We start from the raw sequence: 16,526 nt of genomic DNA on the forward strand, positions 1-16,526 counted from the left end.
CAATTATTTCCCCAATTACCACAAGAGTGATGATATAAATGACAGATTACCTCTTATTTTTTATTCCAACATAACACTTGTTTTGCTGCACACAGAATTTTCATGGGAAGCTCTTTAATTTTATCATTTTTTGTTTTTCTCATTTGTTTATCTGAGCATTTATTCTTACTGGTGAATGGCGGTTGGTGAGGTTCAGGTTTTGACAAGCCCCTAACTGGACAATGAATAAAAACAAAATACCTTTTTAAATCCACAACATTTGAGCAAACCAGTTTAAACCAAGGTTTGGGTCTTAATAATATCTGTGCAAGCTGTCTCTGCATATTGAGGCACATTCTAGTCTGCCATATTTCGTGCATCAGGTGATGAGCGGAATCTTCTTCCTCCTCCCACTGTAACTGCAGTACCTGTTGCTTCCTGTGGGGGCACTCCATTCATCCGGCTCGTCACCCTGAATTTCACCGGCGGACCAGCACACAGCTTTCTCCACAGCACAAGTTACGATCCATTTCACCTAAAATGGACGCGGGATTCTTCCGCGTAAGTTCTTCAAACTTTTATCTTTGTATTTGGTATATTATTATTTAGCTGCATGTAGATCTATATACGTTTTATGGGATGGATGTTTCCTATGTGTCTTCAGTGAAGAGCCATGCAGCTAGCTAAACAGCGGTCAGGGCTTCGACTATCAACTGGGAGCCAACAGTCTCAGGATTTGCAATTAGTCTGCTTCACTTGGTGTATTCTGGGAGTTGTTGCGTGTTCCCTATATTGATGTTTTCTGTCTTATAATTTATGAAAGTGTGTAACTTCTTACGTTAAAACCCCGTACGTGTTATTTTACAGACAAATTTACAGGAAATAGACGAGTCAAGTTAGCTAGCTAACTAAAGATGGCGCCCGGGCGGTGCATCGCTCCTGTCTCCATGAGCTAGTCACGACTGCTGCTGTGCTGGCCTTAGCAAGCCCTCCGTGTTTGCTGAATAATGACATTAATGTGTCTTTTAATATTCTGTCAATGTCAACTCCGCTGTCAGTCAAAGTAGCCTTCGGGCTGTGCCTATTATTAGCCTGTGCGTTCGCTTTCGAGGATTAAGCAAGTGGTTAGCATGGCTAATGCTAACCGACTGGTGTCAGTGTCGCCTGCGGCTCAGTTAGATGAGCTAAAAAGAACATGAAGTGGCGCTCTAGGGAACACACGTGTCTTAAGTATTTATTTTAAGACACGTTAGCTTGAGCAACGTAATGTTTTTCCATCTTAAACTTTGACTCTCGTTAATGTTATCGGTAAGTAAGACTGCTGTAACTAACATGGGCCCAATAGTGAGGAGGCTGTGCAGCTTGAGACTAAAAACACTGTTCGAGACGGGTTTCTGTTCTTCTCTGATTTGACATCTCCGATGAAAGCTGATCATCACGAATCCGCTGATGTTGGCTGTTATTTCTGCAGGGTACGAGTGCGGAGCAGGACAACCGCTTCAGCAACAAGCAGAAGAAACTGCTGAAGCAGCTGAAATTTGCAGAATGTTTGGACAAAAAGGTAACATTTGTTTTTACATTTTATTTTCTCAAATAATTGTTAAAAAAATCATGTTAAATAGTTATCTACAAACTTGTATCAACATGAGGCAGTTTATGGCAATCTGTGTAGCCTGGACATTCATACACCACAGGTATGAGGGTGTCTGTGAGAGACATTTTAATGGCCACCACCTCACCAGGCCTGTGATTAATGAGCTTAAGTCAGGTTTTTTTTTTTTTTTTTTTTTCTTAATCCGGTAGCAAAAAATAAAAGGTAAATGTTCATTTTTCTGTTAAATAGTCATTACTTTAACTTTGGTTTATTTATATATAACCTGTTTATATTTTTAGTCTCCACCCAAATGCCGTTTTTGATCCTTTGCAGGGGACTGCCTGGTCAGTAACAGGTGGGACAACAATTAATATACAGTGGGGCAAAAAAGTATTTAGTCAGCCACCGATTGTGCAAGTTCCCCCACTTAAAATGATGACAGAGGTCAGTAATTTGCACCAGAGGTACACTTCAACTGTGAGAGACAGAATGTGGAAAAAAAAAATCCATGAATTCACATGGTAGGATTTGTAAAGAATTTATTCGTAAATCAGGGTGGAAAATAAGTATTTGGTCACCTCAAACAAGGAAAATCTCTGGCTCTCACAGACCTGTAACGTCTTCTGTAAGAAGCTTTTCTGTCCCCCACTCGTTACCTGTTTGAACTCATCATCTGTATAAAAGACACCTGTCCACAGCCTCAAACAGTCAGACTCCAAACTCCGCCATGGCCAAGACCAAAGAGCTTTCGAAGGACACCAGGAAAAGTATTGTAGACCTGCACCAGACTGGGAAGAGTGAATCTACAATAGGCAAGCAGCTTGGTGTGAAAAAATCAACTGTGGGAGCAATCATCAGAAAATGGAAGACATACAAGACCACTGATAATCTCCCTCGATCTGGGGCTCCACGCAAGATCTCATCCCGTGGGGTCAAAATGATCATGAGAACGGTGAGCAAAGATCCCAGAACCACACGGGGGGACCTGGTGAATGACCTGCAGAGAGCTGGGACCAAAGTAACAAAGGTCACCATCAGTAACACACTACAACGGCAGGGAATCAAATCCCGCAGTGCCAGATGTGTTCCGCTGCTGAAGCCAGCGCATGTCCAGGCCCATCTGAAGAGAGCACATGGATGATACAGCAGAGGATTGGGAGAATGTCATGTGGTCAGATGAAACCAAAGTAGAACTTTTTGGTATAAACTCAACTCGTCGTGTTTGGAGGAAGAAGAATACTGAGTTGCATCCCAAGAACACCATACCTACTGTGAAGCATGGGGGTGGAAACATGATGCTATGGGGCTGTTTTTCTGCCAAGGGGACAGGACGACTGATCCGTGTTAAGGACAGGATGAATGGGGCCATGTATCGTGAGATTGTGAGCCAAAACCTTCCATCAGTGAGAACTTTGAAGATGAAACGAGGCTGGGTCTTCCAACATGACAATGATCCAAAACACACCGCCCGGGCAACAAAGGAGTGGCTCCGTAAGAAGCATTTGAAAGTCCTGGAGTGGCCTAGCCAGTCTCCAGACCTCAACCCCATAGAAAATCTGTGGCGGGAGTTGAAAGTCCGTGTTGCTCGGCGACAGCCCCAAAACATCACTGCTCTCGAGAAGATCTGCATGGAGGAATGGGCCAAAATACCAGCTACTGTGTGTGCAAACCTGGTAAAGACCTATAGTAAACGTTTGACCTCTGTTATTGCCAACAAAGGTTATGTTACAAAGTATTGAGTTGTATTTTTGTTATTGACCAAATACTTATTTTCCAGCCTGATTTACGAATAAATTCTTTACAAATCCTACCATGTGGATTCATGGATTTTTTTTTTTCACATTCTGTCTCTCACAGTTGAAGTGTACCTCTGGTGCAAATTACTGACCTCTGTCATCATTTTAAGTGGGGGAACTTGCACAATCGGTGGCTGACTAAATACTTTTTTGCCCCACTGTAGTTGAGTAACATTTAAGGAAAGCCACAAAAGTTTTTGATTTAAAGTCCTTCTTTTTTTGTCACTGTAACTTCTTAAAAAGACACAAAGAAGTGACAGTGCGGTTGAGGGTAGGACGCCATCTAGAGCGCACCACATTTGAATAAAAGTGATTATTGCAACACGTTATCACTTATAAGGAAAACTTGACACATGACATTTTAAAAGCAGATCTTAAAAGAGCCAAATGTGTGATCAGTTGCTACATTAACGTTAAGCATTGTTTGTATTTGTCTTCTGTCTGTGTATTTTTATTTGTATATCACATATCAGATTCATGTTACTTGCCCAGTGGCTTCTAAAGAAAATGAGCTTTTTTTTTTTTTGATAAATTCTGGCATGTGTAAGTTTTGTATTATTTTGGATTGATGACCACTAAGTTGTTCCATGGTCCACACATGGTTACACATTGGTCTTAACAAGCAAAAGATCCCAGGTTCTTCAACATAACGACTGACCCATGACGTCCATTAATATAAAGCGTCAGAGTCAGATAAAAACAATTTACGGTGCGACGAGATAAAAATTAAACTGGATCCCAAAAGGGAACTTTTTTTGTACAACATCTAAAAGTTAAGACAAGTACAACAAACATAAAACCAGACAGCTTTATAGAGTAGAATGATACATTTGGTAAAGTAAATGTAATATGGCAAAACTAATATCTTGCGTTAAATTAAATTAAAAATAAATACAGTAAAATATAGATTTATGCAGAAATATAAAGCCGAGCTTTGTGCTACGTTTTTCCCCCCAAAGCCATCCGTGGTGAGAAAATGTTAAATCTTTTGTTTGACAAAAAGGGTTTTTAAATTTACCTTGTATGATTTTTAAATATGTAAGTCAGATCTTTTAAGGACAGTAAAGCTTTTTTTCTTCTTTATTTAAATCCTTGCCATAGATGAATCACTGTGTTTTGTCTTGTGGGATTTGTGTGTAATCTATTTAGTCGTCAGACAGAGTGAAATGGACAGGTTTTTGTCAGATAACACAATCGCTTTGTGCTCTGATTGCATTTTGTGCCCATTTTGAGCCAGGAAAATCCATGTTACATAATAATATATTTATAACAAAGCAAAAAAAATAGTTAAAAACGACTTACTAAATCTGGCTACAAAACAGAATCGCAAATATCAGATGGAATTAAAGCAGCTGTGTATAAAACAGTGTGAGCTGGCAGCGCAGGGTTGAAATAAACCGTTAAGATGAGAGAAGAGACAAAACGTTATGAAAGATATCTTGTATCTGTACAGGTGCATATAAACAGGTGCTGCTGTTTCTCATCACTAACGGTCTGTTTCACGCTCAGGTGGACATGACCAAAGTGAACCTAGAAGTCATCAAACCTTGGATTACGCAGCGAGTCACAGAGATTTTGGGGTTCGAGGATGACGTCGTCATAGAGTTCATATTTAACCAGCTTGAGGAGAAGGTAATGTCTTTAATCGTGTTTATTTTTTGTTCTTTCAGAACTGTCATATATTGAAGGGCATTGCTTAGTACTTAGTCAGTAAGAACGATATAAGCAAATAATTACACGTCCTAGTCAAACTGAGATTGAATGGGAAAAGTAACAGTTGGTGTAAGACTGATTTATAATGACATTACCATGTTTTGCTGTTATGTGACAAAGTGCCTTTATCCAGCAGTCTTCTAATGATGATGTGATTTATGATTTAAAAGGCCTGAACCAATATGGATGTTATACCTTGCATCAGAAGTATAGCACCAACACCTAATTAGCTCTCTCCTGAGCCCAAAGTCACTGAGCCCAACTCTCCCTTCATGATGCAGTGTGTGGTTTGAGGTGAGTTATATGCAGGGATCACCTATATCATGTCAGTGAAAGAAACGCCTAAAAAAAATAAATCAATTAAAAAAAATGCCATAATCATATTCTTTGTAGGTGTTGACAGCCCATCGGTAGACTGCCCAACTCTCTTTAAACGTAACAGGAGGTACAGGCTCAAAACAGGACATAAAAGGGCTGAAACAGCCTGATTTTCTGTACTTTCTACCAATTGGGTTATCACGCAAAACTGAAAAGTATTGTCTCACTGGCCACCTCTGATTGCAAGTTTTTACTGTCTTTTGCACTCTGTTGAGTGTGGTCAGAAGTGTTTTCGCTTTCACTTGTTACCACACAAAACAGTCATGTGAGGGTGTCAAGAACACAAGTGTTATAACGTCACTGCAGCAAGTTGAGAACTTCAACCTCTGGAGGTCAGCATAAACCTCGTAAGAAACAATACTTTTCAACTTGGTTTTAAGTTAGTACAAGTTCACTTATTTTCTACAAAACCCCTCTTAACAGTAAACCTGTAATATTGTAGATCCTATTTTTGTAGACTAAAGTGTACATTCACTCCAGGCTGTTTTATTTTAAGCATTATGTCCAGCTGTTTTCCTTTCCATAAACTCTACTCTGTCCCACTGATAGATCAAAGCATGTAAGATGTCTGGAACTTGGGTAACTTCCATTGCACAGACATACTTTATAAAACAGGAAACATTTCAGATAATTTATACTCTGTATTTGTAATTACCATACTGTCAGTGTACTCGTATATTTTTTGAATGCAAGTTTTGATTTCAGTGCCATTTATCTTCGTTTATGGCTCGTTATTCTAAGAAAATCCAGATGTATGTATTTTCATATTTTATGTCGCCAGCATCACACATGTGTATTATTTTTTACTTATTATTTTATCTTTTACTTGCCAGTGGGTGGGCTGTTTGAGCTAAATTTAAAGGGTACTGTTGCATAATGGAAAACAGTTGATACAGTTAATGAGATTACGCTATCTCACAATCATTCTATCAGTTGTTGAAATAAAACTCAGTTTTTGTGTAACTGTGTACTCATTATTGCTTGTTCGTCTCTTGCAATTTAGATAAATGATATAACATTAAGCTCATGGTGGTTGAGTCTCAAGCAGTAGGGAGGCGGAAGCAAGCCAAGGGAGCTCCGTGCCCACTGATCCCACGGGACTCACTGAAGACACCGGAACTGTACTTGCAGTGTTGGGTTTTAATGCACTCTGTATTGTGGCTGTTTGTTTACCTCCTGAAGTGTAGACGGTGGGGAGACTGGAAAGCAAGGGGTGGGTAGCGGCCAAGGGGATGTATGGTAGTGGGCTAGCACTGAAGAAATCAAATTATACTACAATTTCTTTGTATTATGGGAGGTTTTGTTTTCTTCTTTTTATATTTTGTTATGGTAGATTGTAAATCTAGGGCAGCAGAATTGCATGCTGTGTTTATTTTATTTCTTTAACATCATTAGATGTGTCTCCCCTCAGCTAGCTCACAATCTCAGTTTCCTGAGTTTGTGAGTACAATTTAAATCAGTCTCATTTTTGTAGGTTGAGTCTAATATTGGATCCAGGGATGTTAAATAGCCTAGTCAGTGTCTTACATGTTTTTAAGATGGTTATCTAAATAGTCTGAGGTATAAATTTATAGAGGAGTAGAAGGTAGGGAGCCCCGTTTGTGGGACCCTACCCCCCCTTGCTGTTTGGTCTTCAAGTATTTCAATGGCTACGTTTTTGTTTTTTCTCTCCTCCCTTCGTGTGTGTGTTGCAGCACCCGGATAGCAAGATGATGCAGATCAACCTGACTGGCTTTCTGAACGGGAAGAACGCCCGGGAGTTTATGAAGGACCTCTGGCCCCTGCTGCTGAGCGCCCAGGAGAACATTGCGGGCATCCCATCAGCTTTTCTGGAACAGAAGAAAGAGGAAATCAAACAGAGACAGGTGAGTTTTTCTAAATGGTGGAAGCGGGGATGGGCAAGATCACGCTGAGCTTGGTGGCTTTCCATTTATCTTTTTTTGAAAGTGTGTCATACAAGACTTTTTTTCTTTTTTTGGGTGGGGGGGTGGCTTTTGTTGTGTTTGCACAGCTGCTCCTCAACAAATTACATGTAGGAGGGGACCTGTAGCACAGACACGGGAATATAATGGTGTAAAATAAGTATTGACAAATTGCAGTAATAAGACCCCTTTTCTGTTAAAAAAAAACTCTATAAAATATATCATGTTGAACTCAGTAATTATTTAAAAATAGGAGCAAAATGATTCATCTCTCATTGATCTGTTTCTGGCAGATTGAACAGGAGAAACTTGCTTCTCTGAAGAAGGTGGATGAGGAAAAGAAGGAAAAGGACCTTAGAGAACGGGCTCAGTCAAAGAGCCCCAGGAGGTACGATTATTTTCATTTTGAGACCCATAGATGGAACTACAGCTTGTGAATTCGTTGTAGAACATGCAAACCTCTTGTATTTGCCTCTCTGGCCAGGCGGAAAACGAGGTCACCATCGCCGCGAAGGAGGTCGCCATCACCACGGAGGAGGTCACCAGCGAAGCGGGAAAGGAAACGCAGCCCCTCACGCTCACCAAGGCGCAAACAAGCTAGTCCAGTTGGTGGCAGTTCACCCCCTCCGCCCCTGATGCAGCTGTCCACAAAATCTTCAGAGGAGCCAGTAGAACCAGATACTTCAGGAAGAGCTGTGCCAGAGGCAGTCGTCCAAGAAGCTTCTACCACCTGGTTTGTGGAATTCTTGCTTTTATTTGAAGTGGGCATTTAGTTGGACTGGTATTATTTAGAACTTAAGACATTTAAATACTTTTCTTTTGCAGTGAGACAGTTGTGGAAGTAGTGAAAGCCGACTCTGTGAATGAAGTCAAAGAACAGTCGCCAGAGAAAACCCTTAAGAAAGAAGAGAGACCGAGGTCACGAGAAAGGGAGAAGGACACGAGGAGGGAAAGACACCATCGCTCACGCTCTCATTCTCGTTCTCGCAGACGCCGCTCGCGCTCTAGGTGATTTGACGTGTGGCTTTAACTTAAACTTTCATTATGAAAAATCAAAGTCTGTAAAGGAGTTTTCTATATTTGCTGATTCTCTACCCAATCAGATCGTACTCCCCTCGCAGAAGACAAAGTCCCAGAAGGAGAATGTCTCCTCGTCGTAGGAGCCCTCCTAGACGTGCGCCAGCTAGCTCCAGGCACAGACCCAGGCGTTCCCCCGTCCGCAGGTCGGCATATTTATTTATTTTTTTGTATTGGCATGGATTTAATATTTTACTTCATGTTGTCTGTGGTATACAGACGCCTTTAAGCCCTTTTTTTGTCCTACAGGAGGCGCTCCCGCTCTGCTTCATCCTCTGGTAGCAGCTCATCAGGCTCTCGCTCGCCTAAAAAAGCAGTGAAAAGAATATCTACCACACCACCCCGAAAACAGGTCCATCATCCTGATACTTCCATTAGTCCCACAGGCAAGAACAGACGATCACCGTCTCCACGAGCTAGAAGGGGCCGGGGCTCTCCTTCCCCACCCAGATCATCAGGTGTGCTTCAGTTCCTCCTTTGTACATTATATTAAAATATTTTTACCTATGAAAACATTTGAAGACTTTATGCTTCTTCTGCACAACCAATGTTGGATTCCAATGTTAAACTTAATGAGTATCTCTAAGCTCGTTGCTGTTATTTTAATAAATCTGTGACAAGTGCATATAATTTTTGCTGTGCATTGTTTTTCAGGGTTTAAGAGAAAACAAGGAGGAAGGGCTGATTCTCCCCCTGACAACGTCAAGCCCAGACCATCTGAAGGCTCCGACTCGGGTAAGTGTAAAACGTGTTAAAGAACCATGCTGCCTTTCACCTCACGGATCTCGAAATATGGTGACTGTTTAACACTTTAACTCATCACTTTGCGCCCTGTGCAGTTACTGTGGCTTTCAGCAGGATGTACATGTTCACTTGTCATGCTTGTGCACCGTATTGTGTACTTGGAGAGCTTAGTTGTAATTATTCTCATTGAGAAATTTAATTTACCAACACATAGTTGGGTACTTGTGTGAAATTCTCAGCATTCCCAAGCCTCAGCCTTTGGCTTGCTCCCACACTGAGAAGGCTGAGTCTGTGTAACCTGAAGGATCTCTTTACAGGGTGAAGCTGAGCCACCAGAACTGTTAAGAAACTGTGTGCTAATGCAAGGGGAAACTATAAATGTTGTAACATGATGACAGACCAAGCATCACAGCTATAAGTCTGTCTTCTGTAATACTTGTAGCATTTCCTTGGCAGTCTGTTTCCGGCTTTGCTAACACTGATGGGACACTCAATGCTCTGCATTTCAGAGGAGGATAAAAATGAGAAAGGGGCAACAGCAGATTCGGTGCAACAGCGACGTCAGTATCGCAGGCAGAACCGACAATCGTCTTCAGGTTAAAAGCGTTTTTATCCCCGTTCTTTCTTTTCCCATACCCCCGCCCCTCTCTCTTTAACGAGTCTGTCCATGTCATCTTGCACTCATCGTCTCATGGACTTTTGAAGCTGTGTCCTAACCCCAACCTTGGTGTTTTTTCCCTGACCGCATACTGCCAAGGCTTCGCTGAAGCAGCTCTTGATGTCATTTGTTTGTGTGGTTTCAGAAACGGGGTCTTCATCCTCAGAAGATGAGGCACCCAAGAGGGCAACAGGAGGGTCAGGTGCCAGAAATGGTGAGGTCAGGAGGAGGCGCAGTCGTACACAGTCTCCTCGAAGGCGACACAGGGATCCCTCCCCGAGGTCAGATAACACAGTATTTACACATTATCTGACTTTTATTATCTCACTTTAACCTCGAAGTCTTAATAGTTTGTGCTCTGCTTATATTGTTTGTATGTATTAATTTTATTCCTCTGCGCCGACAGAGGCCTACTCAGGGCCAGACAGTGTTACGTTAAGTACAGTGTATCACTATCCGCCCACTGTCATCCATAATGTGGCACAAATGGAGCTGCGTGGGTGCTGCTCTTCCTAAAAGTGGATGTTTATTTTCCACATAACATAGTAACGTAGGCTGTACTAGCTGGAGAGCACTGGATCACAGTCTGTGTTGTTCATAGAACAGCTAATATCTTTTTTTTTTTCTCTTTTTTTTTAAGTCTTGCTCATTGTGCTCGTGCCTGGCAGTGGGCCAGTCTCGACCCTGGGCTTTGCAGTACTGTGGCTGAAGCTGACTTGCAGTCAAATCTAAGTTAAAGATTGTGACGCAATTTTTACATTAAGAATTTGTAGCTTTTTTGTCACTGGCAGTTATTTACTGTTGTGTGTGTGTGTATATATATTTTAATCCAGTGATTGCTTTAGTTTGGCCAGTGAATCCTTTATTACCAAATTCCTTCAAGGTCTGTATAACAAATGTGTTGACTCTTTACAGACCTTGAATAAAGCTGCAGCTTGTCTAGTTATGGGAGGCGGGCGGCCACAAGTTGGTGACTCTGATTTTGTTTTTTCCTTGCAGGAAAAGACGCTCTCCATCTCCAGTACGCAGACGTCGCACCCCTACTCCTCCTCGGCGTCGCAGATCTCCCTCTCCTCCTCAAAGACGCAGGTATAAGAATGTTTCCTTTTAAATTTAGACAAATGATCTCTCCAAACTTCTGTGTTGCAAACAGACTCCTGGGCAATAGCATGTGTTTCATACAGGAGTCATTGTTCCTGTCTTGTGGTTTTTATGAAATACTTAAAATTTTATGAATTACTTACCAATTTTAAAGTATTTCCTAAAGGTTGTATTTCCTGCTTCACAGGTCTCCTTCCCCACCACCCCGTCGTAGATCTCCATCCCCCAGACGATATTCTCCCCCTATCCAACGTCGCTACAGTCCTTCACCTTTGCCCTCTCAGAAAAGGAAACTGTCTAACTCGCCAATGAAACGCTCTTCACCGGCTACCAAGCGACGTCCCTCCAGATCCCCCAGACATAGAAGCTCTCCTCCTCCAAGAAGACGATCCCCTCCCTCCTCGACATCTCCACCCAGACACAGGAGGAGCCCCATGCTGCCACCTGGGCGGCGAAGCAGAGATGCTCGATCCCCTGTTGCGGCATCCAGACGCCTCTCCCCATCCCCTGCAAACCGCAGTCACGCTGTTAGAGGATCCACAACCCCCCCACGGCGCTATGAAACCTTGAGCACATCTCCGTCTAACCAGCGCAGACAGCAGTCACCTCCACACAATAAAGTCATCCGCAGAGTTTCACGCACCCCAGAACGCCGTGACAACCAGAGGTAGGGATCACTTATGTATCAGACAGAACAGCGTTTCAATTTCTGTTTACCTGTGACATTTTTGTGTGCCAATTATCTGATGTCACCTGTGTCATCTCTCTCAGACCATCTCCAAGCCCTCAGCCTATAAGAAGAGCGTCCTCCAGATCTGTTTCCCCTGAACCAGCAGCTCAGAAACGTCCGACTCAAGCATCCGCCTCCCCCTCCCCGTCTCGCTCTGCCAGTGCGTCTCCACCACCAGCCAAGAAAGCCAGCAGCGGTTCTGGAAGTCGATCTCCAAGCAAGGTTTGAGCTTATTCGCAGATATAAAAAAAAAAAAATTTGAAATTTTTTTTTTTTAATGAAGGATGGTGGGGGTTAATGGTCTAACTGTTAAAATCTGTGCACGCCAATCATGGCAAGTTATAGCCTCAGGAAGTTGAACTTTTGCAGCATTGTTAAAAGGAAATGTCATCATATATGTTCAGTGTTTTTAAAACTTGAAACTGTAAATTCTAAATTCCTCCAACAGAAACACATTAACTGTAAGCTGAGCTGCAGCACCGTTGCCATAATCCTTCTCTTAACTTTGTGTTGATATAAACATGCTTCATGCCTGTGTCGTCAAGTTCTGATGTTTCTCTTTCAGACTTCGGATGTTGACGGCGGTGCAAAGAAAAAGAAGAAGAAGAAGGAAAAGAAACACAAGAAGGAGAAGAAGCATAAAAAGCACAAGAAGCATAAGAAGGAGAAGAGCAGTAGTGCTGCTGTGACTGGAGACACACAGGAGAACCAGGCTGCAGAGGAGGACAGAGATTCCAGAAAGGTAACATCAGTTTCCCCTCTGTCTGATTTCTGTTCGGTACAACAGCGGATATAGGTCGTTGAGTAAATGATGCGTTGTTGTTGTTTAGGAATCGGACAGTGACGTGGAAAACACCTTGGATGATCTGGAAAAGCACCTTAGAGAGAAAGCGCTGCGCTCCATGAGGAAGGCCCAGATGTCTCCATCACAGATGTCCTGAAAGCAAGCGGCTCTCACTCGTGAATTTTCCAATCACTCTTGATGTTTGTCATCAACCTGGTTCAGCTTTAGAATGTACAAATTGTTAAACCTTGACTTTTGTGTTTCTTTTTACTGGTTTGGTACATTCTGAAGGGTTTGATTTGTTGGTTAGTGTATTATCTGAACTGTAAAGAAGCTTGTGATGTTCATAATTTTAATTTGTCAGCAGGGAAACAAGTTAGGCTCAGAGGTTTTGATTTGGGCAGGTTAAATATTATTTCCACAGCCTACAGTAGATTCTGTTGAGAAATGATTGCATGTGCAGTGATTGTCTCTGATGTGCATGAACCACTGACCTTATGAAGTATAGGTAACTATACAGTAACATACAGTTACTTTTGCCTTTTAGTTGTGAGAGACGGCTGTGTCCACTATTAAAGAGGCTGTAACGGAACCTTTTGTCCCATATTGTAACTTAATAGAGGTTTCGGCATCATTTAACCTGCTTATTTTTGAGTTTTAAATTCTTGTTTGAAGACTATGTGATACCTGCTTTGTTTTTTTTTGTTTTTGTTTTTTTTTCTTTTCCCAAACCGATAGATGATGCAGTTTGTGTTGACACTCTTGTACCAAGCTAATCTCTGTGGGACTGCTAATAGTATCTTTGTATTTAGTAATTTTGCCTCTTGTCATCTTGTCCTTTCAGAATTAAAACCTTTTTTATAGGATTAATGGTTTTGGAACATTTTGTCATTCTTTTTGGTTGTAATAAAATGTTGTAGAAAAGAATCTAAAAAGGGATTATTATTATTCTCCTCATTATTATTATTATTATTATTATTATTATTATTGTTGTTGTTGTTGTTGTTGTTGTTGTTGTTGTTGTTATTTGTTTTATTTGTTTGGAAACATAGGCTGCTGTCAGGACAAGCAGCAAAAATGCTAGTTTCTATTTTCTGTACGTAATCAAAAGTGCAATTGCCAAACATTTTTGTGTCAAATCAGTAAAATTCTGTTAAATCCATCTTAAAGGACAAACATTTTTGGAATAAGGTTCTGTATAAGGCCTGAGTTCGTTTAGCTTAGATTTAATTTGAAAACAGTTCTATATTATGTAATGTATGAGATCAAATTTAAGAAGCCGTGAGCTTAACAAACATACAGCACTGAACTCATTTAGACAGCTAAGTAACTTCTGACATTTGAATATTCTTCAGGAATTGTTCTCTGGGCTTTTGAGGGACATGCAAAGCTCTTGTTTGGATGTTGTCTGCCTTAAGATGAGCCCACACTGCTTCAGTAATGTTGAGGTCTGGGCTCTGGAGACCAATCCATGACCGGTCGTGTTACATTGTGTGATATATATCTATATAGATATAGATAGATATATAGATTTAAAAAAAAGAAAACTTATATATATATATATATATATATATATATATATATAAGTTTTCTTTTTTTAATTATATCCAGATATGATCTTAGTGCGCTGTCAGTGTGTTTGGGATCATTGTGACTTTGAAATGAAGCTGTAAACAGACTCGTTCCAGTATTTTATGCTGGATCAAAATTGGAAGACGTTTAGATCTATCAATTTTGACATGATCCCCAAACTATGAGGCGTTGCACCATGTTTTACAGATGGCTGCAGACTCACTGTTGTACCTGTATCGTCCACTTTCATAACACACACACCATGCTGTTTTATGAACTTAATGGTTTTCAGATAATAGCTGTTTAGGAATCACTGTCAGTAAATTGTGCTATCTTTTGTCATTTTTCATTGATTGTATTAAAGAAGTGTTTATTTTTTTAATGCAAAGTTCCTAAAGATCCAATTTAAAATGGGTTCTTTGTTAAGTTGTCTGTGAAATGTGGACACAACACTGGTTCATCCCTTGAGTTAGCCTTTTTTATACTCGAACAATTCATAAGATCTAACAAAAGGATTGGACTGAAAACGAGTCAAAAAACAGCCAAAGAAAAGCTTTGAAAGATCAAAGCTGAACACCACTTTAAAAAAAAAATTACAAGTCTGGCTCTTTGGAAGCTAAATTTAAGGAAGTTTGGGGTGGTAACAAACATTTGCACAGTAGTAGATGTAGACTTCAGTGCAGATGCAGGAGACACCTCCCTCAGAACGTGTATTTACCCCCAGGCAGATTTGCCTAAAGAAAAAGTACTATACCATTACTCAGCAAAGCAACAATTTCTCTGACTGGGTGGATCTCTAACTGCCTGAAATATGATTGTGAATTATGAGCTTCAACCACCACTGACATTTTGTGGTAAATGTCATTATCTCCACCACACACATACAGTGTTGTGATCTCAGCAGCACGTCTCCTCCTCATGATGGCTTCCATATGTTGCAGGTTCATGACGATGAAAAACGCTAAAAGGAAAAAGAGGGAGGTCCTTTTTTAAAAATAAGAAAATCTGTGAAAAAAGTAAAGTTCATGATGGAAGGGGCTTGTGGAACAACCCAAAGTAACAGTTTTCTGCATAATTTTATCAGTCTCTCACATTGTTATGGAGGAATTTTACTCTACTCTTCTTAACATTGCTTCAGTTCATTGAAGTTTGCAATCACCACAGCATTTTAGTCAGGTCAGAACTTTGACTGGGCCCTAATTCCTTTCATTCCAATGTGTTTGAGCTTTAACTTTTGGACAGATGGCCTCATATCTGACTCTAGAATACTTTGGTACATAGAGGAGTTTGTTTTCAACTCAGAGACTCCGAGGTGCCCCGATCCTGTGGCTGTAAAACAAGTGCAAATCATCACCTTTTCATTCTTTTTTTAGAGAGAGAAGTTTTCTCCATTCATACTTTTTTACTATTTTTCTAATTTTACTGTCATGATTTTTAACATTTAACATGCTAACTGAGGCATGAAGAGTCTGAGACGTAGTGCTTGTGTAATGTCTCTCAGTACTACACCGTCTGACCTTTGGGTAAATTTGTTGGGATTTCCTAACCTGGCAAAATTGTAGCATTATGTTAACACATGCATGAATGTGTCAGACCAGCAGGCTGCAAAAGCTTCTGCTCTTTTGCAGATGATCAGTTAACCAAGTAGATTTGATTACCTGGCTTCCACTTATCCTCCTAATTCCTAAGGAAACAATGATTTTTTTTTCATAGGACTGCATAGAATCCCTAACAAGAATTTTGTGACTCTAGGTTCTGCTTGATTTTTTAAAAATATCATTAAGATTAAGTCCAAGGTTTAGTTTTTCCTCACCCAGAACTCTGATAACTCAACATCAGTGAAGAGTCCTTTATTGAACGACCTGTTCATAAAAGCAGTTTCTGTATAGAAAAACTGCTTCTCGAGTCAGCAGCAGAACTTTGAATTTGACTGATTTCTCTAAAACTTAATGCCTTCTTTCAAGCAGCAATGCCTGCAGCTTACAATAAAACAGAATAGACCCAAATATTTAAATAAGATAAAAAGTAAGCTGAAATTAAAATAAAGGAAAAATTATTAAATTAAATTATTTTATTATTATATAATTTTTTAAAAAGGAAAATATTTAAAAATTTAAAAAATGTATTTAAATGTATATTTACAACAAAGGAAAGGATTCTGACTTTTTTCTCAGAATTTAGGAAAAGAAGAAGAAAAAAGACGTGCCCACTTTTTTTTCCCCAGTGGCCCTAATCCTTTTCTGTAATAGATAGATAGATAGATAGATAGATAGATAGATAGATAGATATAACTATTATTTCAACTGACTTACTGAATGTTAAAAACAAACAAACAATGATACTACTTTTTTATGGTGCCTGTGCCACCCCTATGAAAGTCCTGGAAACGCCCCTGCGTTTTACTGGGATCCTTAGCGACCGGACTCCCTCCACCTCCAACCCTCCCCGCTGATGACGTCACGCTTTAAATATTCCCGT

General features: G+C 40.5%; 1 protein-coding gene across 2 annotated transcripts; it reads left to right on the forward strand.

The window, feature by feature from the left end:
• The first annotated feature begins 465 nt into the window (after window positions 1-465).
• srrm1 (serine/arginine repetitive matrix 1) lies at window positions 466-13,342 on the forward strand. Of its 2 annotated transcripts, XM_085256937.1 has the most exons (17): window positions 466-540; window positions 1,451-1,540; window positions 4,879-5,001; window positions 7,155-7,325; window positions 7,676-7,770; window positions 7,867-8,115; window positions 8,208-8,390; window positions 8,486-8,605; window positions 8,709-8,917; window positions 9,114-9,194; window positions 9,713-9,799; window positions 10,007-10,142; window positions 10,861-10,950; window positions 11,150-11,629; window positions 11,734-11,914; window positions 12,258-12,434; window positions 12,523-13,342. In XM_085256937.1, exons 1-17 carry the CDS (start codon window positions 520-522, stop codon window positions 12,631-12,633), a joined length of 2,604 nt encoding a protein of 867 aa, XP_085113063.1. In that variant the 5' UTR covers window positions 466-519; the 3' UTR covers window positions 12,634-13,342. The 2 variants fall into 2 exon arrangements, with proteins under 2 accessions (XP_085113063.1, XP_085113062.1); XM_085256936.1 differs by lacking the exons at window positions 466-540; window positions 1,451-1,540; window positions 4,879-5,001 and adding an exon at window positions 5,052-5,376.
• The last annotated feature ends 3,184 nt before the right edge of the window (window positions 13,343-16,526 follow it).

Source organism: Mchenga conophoros, linkage group LG19 (assembly GCF_057382185.1).
Source record: "Mchenga conophoros isolate Kocher_MC1m ecotype Shallow Benthic linkage group LG19, M_conophoros_male_GT1.1, whole genome shotgun sequence".
In the NCBI taxonomy this organism is placed as follows: domain Eukaryota; kingdom Metazoa; phylum Chordata; class Actinopteri; order Cichliformes; family Cichlidae; genus Mchenga; species Mchenga conophoros.